Source organism: Vidua chalybeata, chromosome 10 (assembly GCF_026979565.1).
Source record: "Vidua chalybeata isolate OUT-0048 chromosome 10, bVidCha1 merged haplotype, whole genome shotgun sequence".
NCBI lineage: Eukaryota > Metazoa > Chordata > Aves > Passeriformes > Viduidae > Vidua > Vidua chalybeata.
This window is the reverse complement of record NC_071539.1, coordinates 9,084,800-9,101,130: the sequence shown is the minus strand read 5'-3', so window position 1 is coordinate 9,101,130 and position 16,331 is coordinate 9,084,800. Positions and strand designations below refer to the sequence as shown.

General features: G+C 40.3%; 1 protein-coding gene across 4 annotated transcripts; it reads right to left on the bottom strand.

Annotated features, from left to right (window-relative positions):
• Positions 1–2,243: 2,243 nt before the first annotated feature.
• On the bottom strand, positions 2,244–15,977 carry LOC128792817 (cytochrome P450 2J4-like). 4 transcript variants are annotated; one of them, XM_053951616.1, is made up of 12 exons: positions 15,905–15,977; positions 15,077–15,146; positions 12,815–12,882; positions 11,709–11,822; positions 10,159–10,321; positions 8,510–8,659; positions 7,751–7,911; positions 6,850–7,026; positions 5,953–6,094; positions 4,383–4,570; positions 3,835–3,976; positions 2,244–2,639 (listed from the first exon to the last, which is right to left on the bottom strand). In XM_053951616.1, exons 3-12 carry the CDS (start codon positions 12,845–12,847, stop codon positions 2,461–2,463), a joined length of 1,449 nt encoding a protein of 482 aa, XP_053807591.1. In that variant the 5' UTR covers positions 12,848–12,882; positions 15,077–15,146; positions 15,905–15,977; the 3' UTR covers positions 2,244–2,460. The 4 variants fall into 4 exon arrangements, with proteins under 4 accessions (XP_053807591.1, XP_053807592.1, XP_053807590.1 ...); XM_053951617.1 differs by having other exon boundaries at positions 6,982–7,026; XM_053951618.1 differs by lacking the exon at positions 2,244–2,639 and adding an exon at positions 3,383–3,457.
• Between the last annotated feature and the right edge of the window lie 354 nt (positions 15,978–16,331).

The window sequence follows — 16,331 nt, the reverse complement described above, 5'->3', positions numbered from 1 at the left end:
GAACTGGCACAGCTAGAAATAAAAGTTGTGAGGTGTGAAGAACATTGGTTTGCTCCAGAAACAGGGCAGAACATAAAATAACAGGGTAAATAACATTTACCCATCTTAATGGCCACTGATTGAACCGAAAGCTAGGATCAACCTGAAAAACTGAATTACCATTTTGAGACCACTTTTGGGACTTTTAGCTCCTTCACTAGTTTTGCATTTTCTGTATCTCAAACTACTCCCAACTCTGAGTTTAGCATTTTCCAAAGTGTTCCTGGGAGGAGACTCACAGCCCCAAGGCTTGCCTGCCCTGCCCACTTGCTGTCCCATCTGGCCCCTGCACAGTCCTGGCTGGCTGCTCTGCATCTCCCCTGGGTCTCCAGGCTCACTCTGACTTTTCCACACAGATTAGCCACATTCTGGTGATTGCACCTCTCAGCCTAGACATGAACTGCCTGCATGTAGGAAGGCAGCTGCCAAACAGCTTTGCCAAGTCTTTGGGAGAGATGTCAAAGGGAATACAAATTGCTTTTCTCCTCATACAAGATGTTGCTGGAGGATTGGGAAGAGAGAAGCCTGATAATGTTTTGTAAGCTGTATTTGCCACAGCTTCTATGAAGAGAATTGAATGCCTGGGGAAGCAGGGGTTAGAGCTGGCTGACAGCTCAGAAGGACAGAAAGGTAGCCCTCTAACAAGTGAATCCTCCTCCTCCCACTCTTGCCAGGAGAGCTGCTGGTCCAGTCTCCTCTCTCCCTTCCTTTCAGCCCATGACACAAGGGATAAACAGAGCAATGCCAATGAGTCCTTGAAGCATGCTTGTGATAACAATTGTAAAGTCTTTTATTCAAGAAAATAAGCTGGTAACAGGTCACAACAGTAACCCTCACTTTGGCCTTGGGTTTTAAATCTTATTGGGTGGGTAACAAGGCCAGTCTCACAGTGAGAGCAGCTACTGATGCTTGCTATCTGTGGTATTCACATGTCCTCTGAACAGAGAGAGACAGCTTTCTCAGGATTTTTCCTGAGAGAAGTTGTGAGAGAAGCAGGGAAAAGAATTATCAGAACAATTCTTATTCCACATGTGCACAACAACAAGCAGCAGCAAGTGATATGTGTTCTGGAGATTGTTTACCCAAGGTGATTTGTTAATTGGACTCTGCTGATGGTTGTTTGTAGTCATGGACCAATTGGCTCCACGTGTGTGTCGGGACTCAGGAGAGGGTCATGGGTTTTCTAGTTAGTTAGTTAGTGATAGTTCTTGTTAGTGTAATATAGTTATAGTATAATATAGTATAATAAAGTAATTAAGTAGCCTTCTGATATATGGAGTTCTGAACATCATTCTTCCTGTGTTGGGGATCCCAGCACTGATAGCCATCCACTAGCCCTGCTTGGCCATTGCCCCTGCCAGCTGCACCTTGACAGCTCTTCCCTCAGTGTGCATTTGGACTCAGCGGGCTTAGCTCAGCTGTCAGAAGGCTGCTTGTGTGCATCTGCCCCTCTGCTCACAGAAAACTCTCAAGAGCTTTGATTCTCCCACAGCTTTTGGGGAACATCACATCAATGGCTCCTGTCCTGCCCCTCCTCTGCAGGCACCAAGCTTTGCTGCACAAAACTGCAAAGACTGCAAGCTGCCCCCCTGAACTGTGCTTTGGGCATCACTGAAGAGACATGGCCAACCTAATCTGCTATAAATCACTGCCATTATGAACCCTGGCATGTGAGAGGACTCCCAGCTTCATAGAAATGCCTCTCAAACGCACCATAAGAGTATATGTCAAAAAAAAAAAAGAAATTCCAGGCCAGCCCACTGGTCCTTATCTGTTTCCACCCACTGCATTTCACCAGCAGTGAGGCTTCCCTCTGCAATTTCCAGCAGGCAATAGGAGAGGTTTGCCTTTGCTCTTGGCCTGAGTCACAAGCCTCACAGCCAAATGAAGAGTTGCACTGCTGTCTCTCTTTTACTTCCAGTGTCAAGCACTCATCTGCCCGTGGCTCTTGGCTAAATAGACAAAGCTGCTCCCAGCAAGCTGAGATGCCTCTCCACAGCTTTGTGCTCCCAAGCAACCATACCTGGGAGTTCTGGTAATGCCCAGAGCCACCACCTCTGGGAACAGCATTCCCAACACACCATTCTGGATTTGAGAATGTAGGGGAAGACTATTCAGAATCTTCCTCTTATGTTACTCCTCCCTCCAGTAAGATTCTGACAAGTTTCCAGTAAGACTAGACAAAGCAATAATTGTCTAAATTTATTTCATTTGTAACACAGCAGAAAAAAAAAAGAAATACAGACACTTTCCAGACACAGGAAAACCAGAGTATTTTTCAGGGCTGGCTTCTAAGACATATAACACAACAAGGAGAGATTTGCACTGAATTTGAGCTAAAAATGAGAACGATAAACCTGCACAAATCCTAGCACTCTACCAAACCTGTGTCTGCCTCTTAAATCTCCAGTGCTGAGCAACCTAGCGCAGAACTGCACAGAGCTTGTATGGATGGGGTTTCATGGTGCTCCCAAAGATAATGTCTGTGTTGATTTCCTTAACTCCTTCTGGTACAGTGAACTTGAATTTCTGCAACAGGCTGCAGAACATGATGAAAAGCTCCATCTTGGCTATTGTCTCTCCCAGACAAACACGGTGACCTGCAAGGAGTGAACGGAAAGAGAAGTCAGTTCCCACCAAGGTCTGTGGCCAGCACCTGTTTCCCAGCTTTTCACAGGAGCATTGCTCATCAAGGAACAAAGAGCTTTGCTGAATTTGAAAATTTCCTCTCCAATTGAATTGGATGTACAATTGGCATGTCTGCAATTCAACTTTGCAGAATCTGCCCGGATTATAGAAAAGATACCAGAGATGCTTCTCAGAAGTTTCATTCTTGCTTCCTAATCTATAGACTCCCTAGTTTTACGATAAGGATTTCAGTCTTTTGATTCCAAATAAAAACAAGAAAGCATCTTTAGGTTCCCTCACTTCCCTCACTTAGCTTCTGCTTAGTACAGGCTGACTTTTCTTCCCTAATAACAGCAAAAAATCAGAAGACAGAGGACATTCTACACCTGAAGAAACATTTTCCTACATAATGGTTTCAGTGAAAACAACTTGCTAAAGAAAAATCTCTTCCCAATTTATCAATTAACTCTCTCCAGGATATAATTCCCAGAGACAGACAGTGACAAACTCTGAAATGCAGTGGTCAAGTCATTCAATTTGGATGTGAGAATCCAATTCCTCTTCTGCCCAATTTAGACCAGAAACCTGAGGCTGACATTTTCACAGCTTAGCTTACAGGTCTGACAACCAGGCTATTCCCTCCTGGTATGATCTCCAAGAGCTTTTGTTTGTTTAAGCTTCTATAAACTCACATACTGATGAAAGTGTGATTCCACAAGCTCCACAGGAAAGACACAGACTTCTGGACATATTCAATCCAGCTTCTGGATCTTCCATTCATCTCTCTGCACTGATGAATATTGAATTATTTATACAAAATAAATCAGCTCCAGCACAGCAGCCTGCCATAGAATATCCACTGTAATGGCATAAGCCAGCATATACAGAGGAGGACCAAGGGCAACAGTGTAAGGACTCAAGTTCCTAAGTGATTGGGAATTCTGGGACCTTACTAATTTTATCTTCTCTGCATTTTCACAAAAATCTAAGATCAAGTGTTTATACAATTGCCAAACAACTTATTTTTGCAGTCAAACATTTTTCTGGGCTAGGAAAACCATGTGCTCCTGCAGTTTGGGGTTACACTCCCCTTTGGCATTCACCACAATGAAAATAACACAGCTTCCTCTAACCCACACACCTGAGCTCAGTTCTCAGTGCACTCACCTGCTGAGAAGGCTAAGAAGGCCTCTCGGATCACAAAATTTCCACCCTTGTCCAAGAAATGGCCAGGGTTGAACTGGTGAGGCGTCTCCCAATAGCCAGGGTCAAAAAGAGCTGAGTCTACATTTGCCATGATTAGAGTGCCCTGAAAGGAAGAGGCAGTTGGCACAGTTGTGTCTCTCACACATCCAGCAGAAAAGGACACAAACAAATCCCAGCTATAATTCTGCACACAGGCAGCAGAAATGAAAGATTATATAATTAGGGGGGAAACAATAATTTCAAGGGTTCTGGGGACTTTTTTTGTCAAAAAATAAATAAGCAAAATAACTTCAGTATTTTGTGTTCAGGGATTTCCCTGCTGTATTCCTTCACGTCTTTTTTTCCAGTCTGTTAGCAAATGCCATAGAATGTGTGGTCTGCAGTTCTTAAGCACCATATCCTAAATCTAGCGAAATTATCTTCCTGTCTTGAGCTGGAGGGGAAAGGGTTTAATGGTAAATCTTTACTTATGGTCAAAGATCACACTGGAATAGAAAGGATATCTGTACCTTTGGAACATGATACCCCAAAACAGTGGTATCCTTCACAGCTTCTCTGGGAAGTGTGATTAACACAATGCTGCTGAAGCGGAGAATCTCATGAATCACAGCATTTGTGTAGGGCAGCTTCTTCCGATCCTCGTAGCAGATGAGATGGGAGGGACTCAGAACAGCATCCAGCTCCTTCTGGACTTTGTCTAAAAAAAAATTAAAATATCCATTATAGATGTAAGAACACTGTTTTGGATGAAACAGAGCTTTCATTTCCTTTTTGAAGTATAGTAATGATAGAAAAAATTACAATATAGTAATAATTTATGCTTACCATATCCTAAAGTGTAAATGAATTTGTATAAATGTATATATGTACAAATGCATTTGTATAAATGTATGATTTGTATAAATCATAACCAGCTAGTTATGATTTTACTACACGCTGTTTCCTAGTTAATAGGTTTTTATGTTCAGACCCTCTTTCCACAAACCCAACAGATTTATGGAGCATTATATTTAAAGAAGGAGGAGAAAACTGTAAGTACAATAAGACCTTCTTATTAAAACATCAATTCAGTTAAGCTGTTGATTTTACTTCAGGTAAATACAGACTCAGCACACTAACGAGGGTGTTGCAAGCAAGCCATCACATCAAGCTGACACGTGTAATGCTGAGAACTGAAACAGGATCATATTACTAAACCATCACCAAGTGTTAATCTCTTTGGGCTGCTATCTAAGCTTTACTAACTTACACACCTTATACAGTCTCAGATGGTTTGGGGTCAGATTTCATACTGAAAACTTAGGCTAGTAAGCTAAGTGGCATGTTTTTTTCTTTATAATTTATCAGAATTTGAAGTGCATATGTGTGCACAGGACTCTGTTCTTCAAGCATTCTAGCAACACAAGCATGAAAATAATTTCTAGCCCTCAGCCTGAGAGTCAAGAACATGTACTTGGCTTAGTAATTCATCACCTCTGAAAACCCTCTACCAAATCACACAAAAATTTTGAAACTAGTGTGCAACAATGCTCTTGTCCAGAATTTCTGGATCATCTTTTTGTCTTCCCATTATTGTCTTCCTTCTCTGTTTAACATTCCCATACATTCAAATAAATATATGTATTTTACAGAAATTTGACTGATGTCTTAGTTAACTAACTCAAATAATATAACCTTATTACACATTCTAGATACCACAAAAGCATCACTTTGCCCTAACCCAAACTCTTATTTCACCTTCTGTGTTTTCAGCCTGTATCTTCCATTATATACTTACAGTCCTGAAAGAGCCTGACAAAAATCAACAGGACCCAATACAGTACCAGAACCTGAATATCCCTGAAATTATTTTAAAATCTCTGTCTGAATTTTTTTTATTACATTGGCTTATCAAAAGCAAATCTCAAAAATTATCTTTAAAAAAAAAAAAGCGAGCTTGATCTTAGCAAACCCTTGATCTTAACCAAAACAAAAACAAAAACAAAAACAAAAAAAAAAAACAAACAAACAAACAAACAAAAAAGTATAACAGAAAATTGCTCTATTTGAATCAAATCCATGCTTGTGTGTACTACTCACCTTGGATGTCAGGGTAAACCAACATATAGAGCAGAGCCCAGCGCAGAGTGGTGGCTGTGGTCTCTGAGCCACCCAGGAAAAGGTCAAAAACAGACTGCACCATGTTGTCTTCATCAAACGTAGAATTGGGAACATTTTTAGTCTACAAGTGTCAGTGAGAAAGGTAAAATGGAGTATAGCTGTGTAGCAGCACTGAGACAGACAGTGATCACTGTATCTAAAGGAACAAGATTTCTAGAGGATAAAGAAAATACAGATACTTGAGCAGAACACAGATATAGGCAAAAACTTTGCTCAAATGAGTAAACTGATATTGTTAAATTACAGGTGCTGTTGAATGTGTCAGGTGTATAAATCCTGTTATGCTACCTTCTAAAGTGGCATGTTGATTTCTGTTAACTTCCACTGCAGAAAAACACATTTCTAGGTAGTTTTTTCCCACCTGTGCCACTTTCAGCACATTTGCTGATTTCAGCAATCTATCTAATATATAATGTTATCCTTTTAAAGATTTATGGTTTTTTTCAGAGCACAGACTGACAACATTTTAAGATTCTCATGATACTCATACAGCACTACTAAGCACAAAAATAATACAAGGCAAGAATCAGAATTTAGCAGTCATCTAAATACCTGCACCTTTTCAAGGTCCTCCCTACTGCCCAGCCCTCACTAAGGATTCCAAAATATGGTAACAAACCAATGTAAACAATTTGTACTTCTAGAACAAGTTATTGAACTAACTATTCAAAGTTCATGTTTTGAGTTTGGCAGCAGAGTTTTTAAGTTGTGCTTGCAGAGCTCTGCAGTAATGTTGTTGTGGACAGACAACAGCAGGGAAGGGGCAGGGAGCCTGTTATGGTTGGATCTGTGTCATGTACAGCATTAATCACTCACTTTCTCTATCTGCTTCAGGTAAAAGTCAATGAAATCTTCTGGTTCATCTATTCTGCCTTTTTCCCTGTGGCTTTTGATTTCCTGCCTTACAAAGGAACGAACAAAATCCCGAGAAAATCTTGCTTTACGTACAGGTCCTGGGAGGTGCTCTACAAACCACGGGAACACTTCACATATCTGGGGAGCAAGAATTCAGCACAGAGGCAGTTAGTGACACTGAAGAGAAGCCTTGTGATAGAGATATAACATGGGCATTTTTGGTGCTAAACTGCTGGATTAATTTCTCTGGGAAAAATCCTGTGGCATCGAAAGAAATGTTTTGTGTATGTTGAGTACATAAACACACATTAAAATCACAAATTAGGGACAGCACAGTTTCCACCCTAGATTTTTTCCCCATCCTTACTGTATGACTCCATTTGCATTTGCCCTGTTAATTCACCAATAAAATAATCTACTTTTGCAGACAGATGTATCAATATTAATAAATCTAATGTTAATAAACATTTATGTCTATAACCTTAGCACCAAAAAAAAAAAAAAAAAAACAAAAAAAAACCTTCTCTTTCATTCTCACACAGAGTATCATCTTTTCACCTTAACAATACTGGTATTTCCATTATAGAAAAGGTCATTATCCCAAGCATATTACCTTTGCTAAGACATCATAATAAAGATTATCAATACAATATTCATAACTGAATCATGTCAAACCCAAAGCATTGCAGGTCCAGTTCATATTCACAGTCAGAATATTTATCAGTATCTAATAATGCAATATTTTAATAATATACATACTGATATAATTATATTGCCATAAATAATGAGCCCAATAATAAAATAAATTGCATATTAGTAATATTCTAATAAGGAATATATAATCTTTAAGTAATATTCTCACATAATAAAAGTAGCTGTTCCCAAAAGCCACTATATGATTGAAGGCTTCAATCAGCTGTCGGAAAGTTTTATCCTCTAGGGAGAAACGATGTCCAAAAACCACAGCACAAATCACATTGGAGACAGCGTGGACAATGGGGAAGGAAGGGTCCACAGCTTCTCCTGCAGACAGAGAAAAACATTCATCTCCAAAGCACCTCCTTCTCCTCCTTTGTTATTTGGGAGAACAAGATTACAGTGACACTTTGTAATAGATGTCCTCTATAATATTTATACTGTTACTTAGAAATACCCAAACTTCACTAGAAAATGTAATAAAAGATATATCTCACTCAAAAATGAGGACAGGAAAGCCTCAAATCTTTAACTCCTGGCCTTGTTTTTTTTTAATTTGCTTTCCTTTTTGCTTTCTTTTTTAATCTCAGTCTTGGTGTTGATCCCAAAATACAAACTGCTGAGGTCCAACTGTACAATAATCTCAAGAGTTCTAAGGGATTTTTTGTCAAAAAACAAATAAGCAAAGAAACTTTATTATTTTGTGTTCAAGGATTTCCCTGCTGTATTCCTTCATGTTTCTTTTTCCAGTCTGTTAGCAAACACCAGAGAATGTGTGGTCTGCAGTTCTTTAGCAACTTATCCTAAATCTGCAAATCTAAGGCGTGCTCCAAATCCATTCTATTCTGTAACAAAAGTAGTCTTTACCCTTAGAATCAAGCAGTCTGTATTGTGTCTGCCCCCAAGCACTGTGACAATGCCATACCCTTCTTGTCTCTGAAGAACTCCACCAGGTAATGGGCCTCAGTTTGTATCCCACGCTCCATTCCTTTATTCCCCATTCCCAGTTTTCGGAGAGTTCCAATTCCAAAATGTCTCTGTTGTTTCCAGATGAGACCATTTGAGACCAAGATACCTTTAGCCATCAAGAATGAAGTTTATGTCATAATAAAGTTCATACAATTGTAGATGATAAACACAGTAAGAATCATCTTCTCATCATGCTGTCACTCAAAGAGGAGAGACACATCAGGGCAGTGTTCTTTGAATTGAATGTTGTTTGAGGCAGAGAAAACACCTTGGTTAAGACATTACCATCCCTGCAAAAAACCCACTTGGACCTCTGGACTCACACACCTGCCTTCCAAACCTACACCTGCCTTCCAAACCTAGTCCTATTTTTTCTGAAGCATCAGTCTCTGGTCTTTGAGGGATCCTGTTCTACCAGGCTCTTTACACCAAATATCGAGTTCTCATCCTGGAAAGGTCCCTTCTTGTAAGACAATGAAGCCAGGGCAAGAAGCACCCAGCCGAAATGAGAAGGAAAAATAGGCTTTAGCCAATCTGCAAACAGCTTCTTAAGATCAAGAGTTCCTGTGGGACAGAATCCCAGGCTGTTCTGCTGTGGGTCTGTGTTGTAGCAGAGACCACCCAGCATGAACCATTTAATCTGCTTGGTAGGGAAATTCCCTCCACAAGTCTAGCCTGCACTTCTCCCTAGTGAAGCTTGCTCCTGCTTCACTAGAGCCTGCGATAACTCTCCTCAATTCCTTCTGCTGTCCTGGGAACCAGGGACAGCCAGGTGGTATTTGTGCTGCAGTCACAAACTTGCAACTGGGCTAAAGCCATCCCTGCTACATATTGCTAGCTTTAGGGCACTTGTCACGACCCAGCTACTTTTGTCCACAACACCCCGATAAAAAGTGGCAAACAGATCCTTCCAAATGGACTGCAATGGCCCCAGACTTGATCATCTCTATACCTTAAAATGGTTTTTCTCTACTTACATTAGCTGGTATTACAAATTAAAGCTTTCTGGACTGTAGTTCACATTAAACAAATCCTGACTGAGGGTAGAGGCATCTGCTGTACATTCTCTGGATAAGAGGCTGATAGAAACAAGTTCAATTATTTCTGTTTTAAACACATCACTCTCTTTATTCTCCCTCCACTGTGATTCAGCAGTGTTTATGATAACACAATACAACACTTTGAACACTCTGGCTAATAAATTTAAAGCTCCACTGACCTTCCTGTGACTTTGTATTTCGGAACAAGACTAAATCAAAGTTCTGTACATGCTTTCCTTACATCAGCCTTTGCTGTAAACAAACAACTGGGAGCATAAAGATTTACTTTTGTCTCAGCATGCAAAGGAGGCTGCAAGCTCAGGATTATTTCAAATCAAGACACACAGACAGCACTAAGAATGTTGACCATGCTGCTCTGATAAGATTCTGAAATATGTGACAGTAGGATTTGGAGACTGCTTAGGATGATGCTTCAGAATTATATGATTCACCTTCAGCAGACAGAAAAAGTCAGTTGAGAACTAAGGGTTTTTCAGTAAGAAAAACATGAGAGGAAACAAAGAAAGTCAAGGGTGAAGTCCTTCCACAGACATGAACATCTTACCCTTTCCATCTGCCATTTTATTGAAAATGAAGGTCTGCAGTCGTCCCGAAACATCCTCCGAGTTGTTGGTGAGACCGTTCTTCACGGCTTGGAAGCCATAGAGCACCACCACAGGTCTGTGACCCATCCACAGGGTGCAGATGTTGCCATAGGCTTTTGCCAGCTGCAGGTAAGATCAGTGCCCAAAAAAAACCCATGGGAGAAACATCAACAAACATGCACACACAGTGGGCTGCTGCCTTCAGCACAACATTGCTCAGGGGTTCAGGAGGTGAAAAGGGACAGTGGCTGTGGTGGGGGTACTTTCCATAGGAAGGGTCTGGGCTCTCTCTGGGAACACACCACCCAAGGAAATGTGAGCTATGAAAGAATAAATGGTCCTTTTCTAGAACTTGGCCTGGGTTACTTTTGCACTATCAACCATAGGATAAATGCCCTTAAGTGTTTATGGATCTGTACAAGGTTTCCTGTGAAATTTCACCTGCCCATTCTTGGTTACATTTACAACTCCATATTTCATTGACTCAAACAACAACCAGAATTTCTTGAAATTATGAATTCCAGGTATAACTCCCCTTCTAGTGTTCTAAGTACTGCAGATTTCATGTTTCAATGGCAAGAAGTCTTCCCATCTTATACTGAAATACTATAAACTGAGGTATCTAAGCATAGATCCCATCTCTAGGTACTGATGGGGACTGCTCTCAGGCAATGCCGTGGGTATTCTGCAAGGACAAAGTCCTTGACCAAGAACCAGTACAGGTCTATCCTCTCACAGTGATTAACATGTACCCATCAGAAAATTTTAGTATCATGGTCTTTTAAGATCCCTTCAGCTGCAGTTAGGTACCCTCTGACCTGCAAGTTGCACTTAGCACATAAGGAAAGGCAGCAATTTGAAAAATATATTAACACATTGGGTTCTCTTGTGACATTTTGACTCAGTGGAGGATGTTGAAAACTGAAAGAATCTGTATTAACAGGCTTAACATGGACCTAATTCTTCCCATCAATTATTTCCTTTCACCCTCATTTACATCTTTAGTTTATCTGCAAAGAGCACATCCTAGACTGGACTTCAGAGAAAAAAAATGGATGAAAGGATTTGGCTATGTATGGGATACAATCTTGTTTCCATCCCATGACAGCAGAAGATATTCTGGTGCACTTTTCACATCCTCTGAATTCAAAATTCAGAGTTTAAAATTATTTTCAATATATGCCTATGATGGGAAATCTGAGAATCACTTATTTCTTTCAAGGCCAAAGATTCCCTTAAAAATATAAGTATTTTCTGAGACAAAATTACTATGTTCAGTTCTGTTAAAGTTGCACACATATTTGAATGAGACTTTCATATGAAATTATTAGGCTTTCATATGAATTAGATTGTCTGCAGATTTTTTACCTTAACTTGTTTAGGCACTTCACTTCCACAAATCACTTTCTCTCAGGGTTCTCACTGTTATCACATCAGCCTATCAACAACCATCACCATTTTTACAGGTTTTGCCTCAATAGCTCTTTAGTTCACATTCACAAATACATACCTTTTTCAAACTCCCATGATCAGCTCTAAAGTTTATCCACCAGATGCTTCCAATGATGGGAAATGGGGTTGGTCCAGGAGGAAATCCACGACTCTTCCATTGCAAATTCAGGAACTGTGCACTCAGAAGAAACAAAACCAGAGATATGAGAATTATGCTTATCATCATTTCACACTTTCAAACTCGTGTTATAAAATTGCTACAAATCTGTCTGTTGAAATTGTTCTTCTTAACTCTTCCCTGTCACATTGAAGATTTCTGAATTTTCACCTCCCTTTTTTCCTACCACTCTTCCTGATCCAAGAAAATGAGGATTATTTCCATTCTTGAGTGTTATTTAATACATCACTATGTTGCAATATGCTAATTAATACTATTATTTTAAGATCCAGCAGAGGCTGGGTCAGAGAAGGTGGGAACCTCAGCCAGAAACATCCCTTTGAGCAATCAGTTTGACAGAATGTGTCACTCAAAATACTGACTACATGCATGACAAGAACTCAGGTACAAAGCTGCAGCTGTCAGATGAGGGCAGGAATATTCATCAGGCAGCATTCTTGGAGCAGAGGTAAAAGGAAGCAGCCAGCAGCCTTGTAGAACAGTGGGTGGACAGGCAGACTTGGGAACCAAGAGCAATGAAGTGTTGTAATTTGAGTTTTCACAGTAAACAGTACAGATGAACTGCAAATAGCATAGTGAAGAATCAAACATAACTAGTGTATTGGCAAAAAGTGTAACAGACCTCACATTAAACTCCATTTTGGGGCTGAATTCTTGTCCCCTAAGAGGCTTTATGAATTCGTTCCTGCCTTATGTCAGTAGCAGGAGCCCTGCTCAGCAGAATTATTCCAGAGCCTGTAATTCTTTGCTTTATCTTTAATTTACAGCACCTGAAGCAGCACATGCAAAGACCTCCTCAAGACAAAAGCAATCCCTACAAACAGGAGCAGTTCTTAGAAGATTTCTGGAGTACAGCTGGTGGAATAGGCTGTTTGGGATGTCGGTGCCAAGCTGCCTTATGAACAGCAGACCTTATAGGGATGGGGCTGTGCAGCGCTCCCCAAAGGAGTGTCTTTAATTCCATCAGGCAGGATGAATATAAACACCTGCAAAAGGCTGCAGAAGACAAAGAACTCCATGTGTGCTGACTGCTTGCCCAAAAATATACATAGCCCTGCAGAAAGAACACAAGAAAGCAATTACTGATCTTAATTGCTGTTTCCACCACACCCCTGCTGTCTTGCCTGTGCTTTCTCTGAGGCTGTTGCTCCTCTCACAGCAGAAATGTCCCTGCAGGCTATCATTCTGTCTCAAGATTTGCTGTCTAAAAAAACTCAACTCATCCTCGCAACTCCACTTGCATAATCCACTGTTGTCACTTACCAGCTGGCAAAAAGAACATCAGGCATGTTTTGAAAGCTCTTTTCATGTTTTATTCAACTCATCCAAGTTCTTCAGTAGCATTCAAGCCACCTATCTGAACCACGTTAACAAGAGCAAGAACATTTCCCTGGAGAAAAAAATCCTTCCTTACACAGTAACTAATCTGGGTTGGATTCCAGAAATTTCTTCCAGTGCTCAGGAATGAGTTGCAGTATTTATAAAATATATTTGCAAAAACCATACTGTCCTCCAGGAAAGAAAGAGTTGGTCCTAGGCTGTCTCTAAACCTCTGCCCCTGGCAAATTCATCTGAACAAATCTTAGCTCAAATTTTCTGTTCTGTCCACAACTTCTGACATTCCAAGTGCAGCATCTGGGCTAATAGATACTGCTCTGGAAAATAGTCAAAAAGAATGCTGAGGCTGCAAATACTCAAACATTAGGAAATGCCAGAAGCAAAACTGTCTGTACAACATTAATTACTTCTTTCTGACACTTCAGTGAGAAAATGGTATGTGCTATGGTTAATTTATTAAATTCGTGTCTCTGTTCAGCTCTTCTGCAGCTGACTGCAGAACACTGCCAAGATTACACAGCACTTCACAAACCAGGGAGACTGAAAGGGCACCAGGCCTTGGTAGCTCCCACACCATCAGGACATAACAGCACCACAGCACTGGTGCAAGGTCTGCATTGTTTTCACCTAAACAGCCTTGCACGACAACACCAAAACAGGCAAAACTGAGCAACCAAACAGCCCAAGCAGAACAAACAACAACGAAAACAATGGGATAACAAAAAGAGGAATGTTTGCAGCAGTCACTTTCCTTCCTAATAGCTAGAGCTCATGCTTTTTCTAGTTTTTTTCTCACTGCATGCCAGTGATGCCAAAAAGTTGGTAAATCTCTATAATATTAGATATACCAACTGGTTTTATTTTGAGATGAGTGGGATGACTGTGTATTACTAGCAGGAAGAGAAAGTGATGGATGCTAAAATACATTGTAATGCAGAAGGAGAGAATTTAAATTAACTCCATCAATGTGTGTGACTTGCAAGACTTAAGTTCACAGATTAAGGACTAAAATACAAATAAATTGTGAGATCACACAGTTAGAGGCAGGTGTTTAGAGAGAAGCTTTCTGCAAGTTGTTTTAGGGAAAATCAGTTTTCCTGGTTCCAATATCTTCATTATATGTGAACAGCACCTCTCTATGCAAGCCTTACTCATTAGTACCTGACAAATACTGTCACACAAGAGCTCCTTGGCAGAGATGGAAGATGTTTAGACAGCTGAGAAAACCCTCTTTTCTAATGAAGGTTTTAGAGCAGAGGAGTAGGAATAAAATACAGGGAAAGAACAGAACAGAAACAGTCACACCTGCCATCTACAACTTGACTTTCATTAGTCAACCTCCAAGCTTTTTCAGAAAGGGTTGATTAGGTCCAGAAAGATAAAGCAAGTTCATGAGAGCCACAGACAAGCTATGAACAAATCTAGGAACAGAATCTGAAGTTCAAGTCCCATTCCAGTACTTTGTCTATGCAACCTAAAAAGTTCATCAATCTTCAATTCCCAACAAAACAGATGACAGCAGGAGGCAAAAACCTACACACTTTATTTATAATGCATGTCAGCAAAGTTCTTTTTTCCTGAACTGAACAGAAACACAGAATGGGAATTTATTTTGCTCATATTTCCCAATCTTGCGTTCACTCCAGCTGTGCTGTAAGCCACATTCTCCCTCTCTCAGTGCTTGTCTGGACACAGAGTCTCTGTGTAACTCTCCTCCCTCAGAGAAATTCTGATGCCTCCAACCAGTTAACAGCTCCTGTTATGAAGCTCTTGAAATATCAGGGAGCGCAGGAGAGGATGGGACAGCTGAGAAATCCAAATTAGTGTCTCCACTGGGAGGCAGGGGCAGGGAAAGAACAACAACAAGAGCAAACCCACAAAAAAAAATCCCAAAACCAGCTTAGCAATACCTGTGCTGTTTAACTTGAGGCCAGGCCAGGCAGCAAGAACACCAGGCTGTGTTTTCTAATACATCTGTCCCTGCAACAGACAAAAAACGAGCCCTGTTTTTTTGTCAGAGCAGATGACACACTCTGGGCAGAGGTGTGCCAGGAACCCTTTCCACCCCCAGTATGCACATTCATCATTTGCTTCACACCTTCCTAAAGATGTTGTTCTTTGCTTCCCACTCCCGTGGCCTGAAGCCTTCATTACAAAAACAGATTTCCTCATCTGCTCAAAACAATCAAACTTAATACCTGTCATCTTAAGTGGAGATGCAGCTCTTGCAATAGTATTTGTGTCAGAGGAGATCGAGCAAGATTTATGTGAACAGCTACTGCTCACATGTACTGAAAATATAAAAATACATATGCTTTTTCTCTCCTTGTGAACTTCAGCCCAAGCTTTTGTGAAATTACTTTGCCTCAGTAGAGTTCAGTTTGCCCACAGCTCTCACCTAGCAGCAGGAAAACACACTGCCCACAGCATTCAAAGCATCAGGCTCAGTCTAATGCTCTTGGTGGGTCCAGACTTATTCAGCTGGACCCAGATTTCTCTCATATGAAGCCTTTGTCTTTCTTTTTGTTTTCTTTTCTTAAGTTGCATCATAATCACTGTTATTAATAGGCAACTTCATGGCTTAACTCATCTTAATTCTGGTAATTTTAAGTGTATAAATCATACCCTCACTGATGGGCATGAGAGCATCAAGAGCTTTCAGGGGTCTTTAACTGCTGCAAAACTTGCAAGCTTAACAAGTGATTCTGTGCACAAATAAGAAATAGAACAGCACTCACTTCCTTTTAACCAGACAGGACCAGGTGGATGAATTGGGAAGAAATAAAACAAATGAAGAAATGAAGTTCTGATGCACACAAGCAGCAAGTGAAGTTAGTTAGATAATTTCATCAAGTAACTCATTTTAAAGTCTCAAATAGCAGCAACATCTGAAAAAATGGGTGGATAAATAACTTCTCAATAGCATAACTCAGTAACACTGCAATTTTTTATATACATATGGAACTGTCAGAATTGGCTGAAAAAACCATAAAAGTTATTACATTTCAAATTGCTTCCCTCCATTTTTTGTCGCTTTAAGTCTTCAACTGTAAGATTCATAGAACCATGCTGCTGGAAATGATGCTTACCAAATTTCTCTGTTTCCACTTCTCTACCCAAAAAAACCTAAACAAACAGATAACAGAGGCACACAGGCATGGTCCT

Bases quoted from the DNA above. Each gene is read 5' to 3' on its own strand.
- LOC128792817 (XM_053951615.1), bottom strand. From the start codon at position 11,876: ATGATGATAAGCATAATTCTCATATCTCTGGTTTTGTTTCTTCTGAGT. The intron at 6,095-6,849 runs GTGAGTGATTAA...TGACACTTGTAG, and splicing joins ACCTGAAGCAGATAGAGAAA to ACTAAAAATGTTCCCAATTC. The intron at 2,640-3,834 runs GTGAGTGCACTG...CACTCCTTGCAG, and splicing joins CTTCTTAGCCTTCTCAGCAG to GTCACCGTGTTTGTCTGGGA.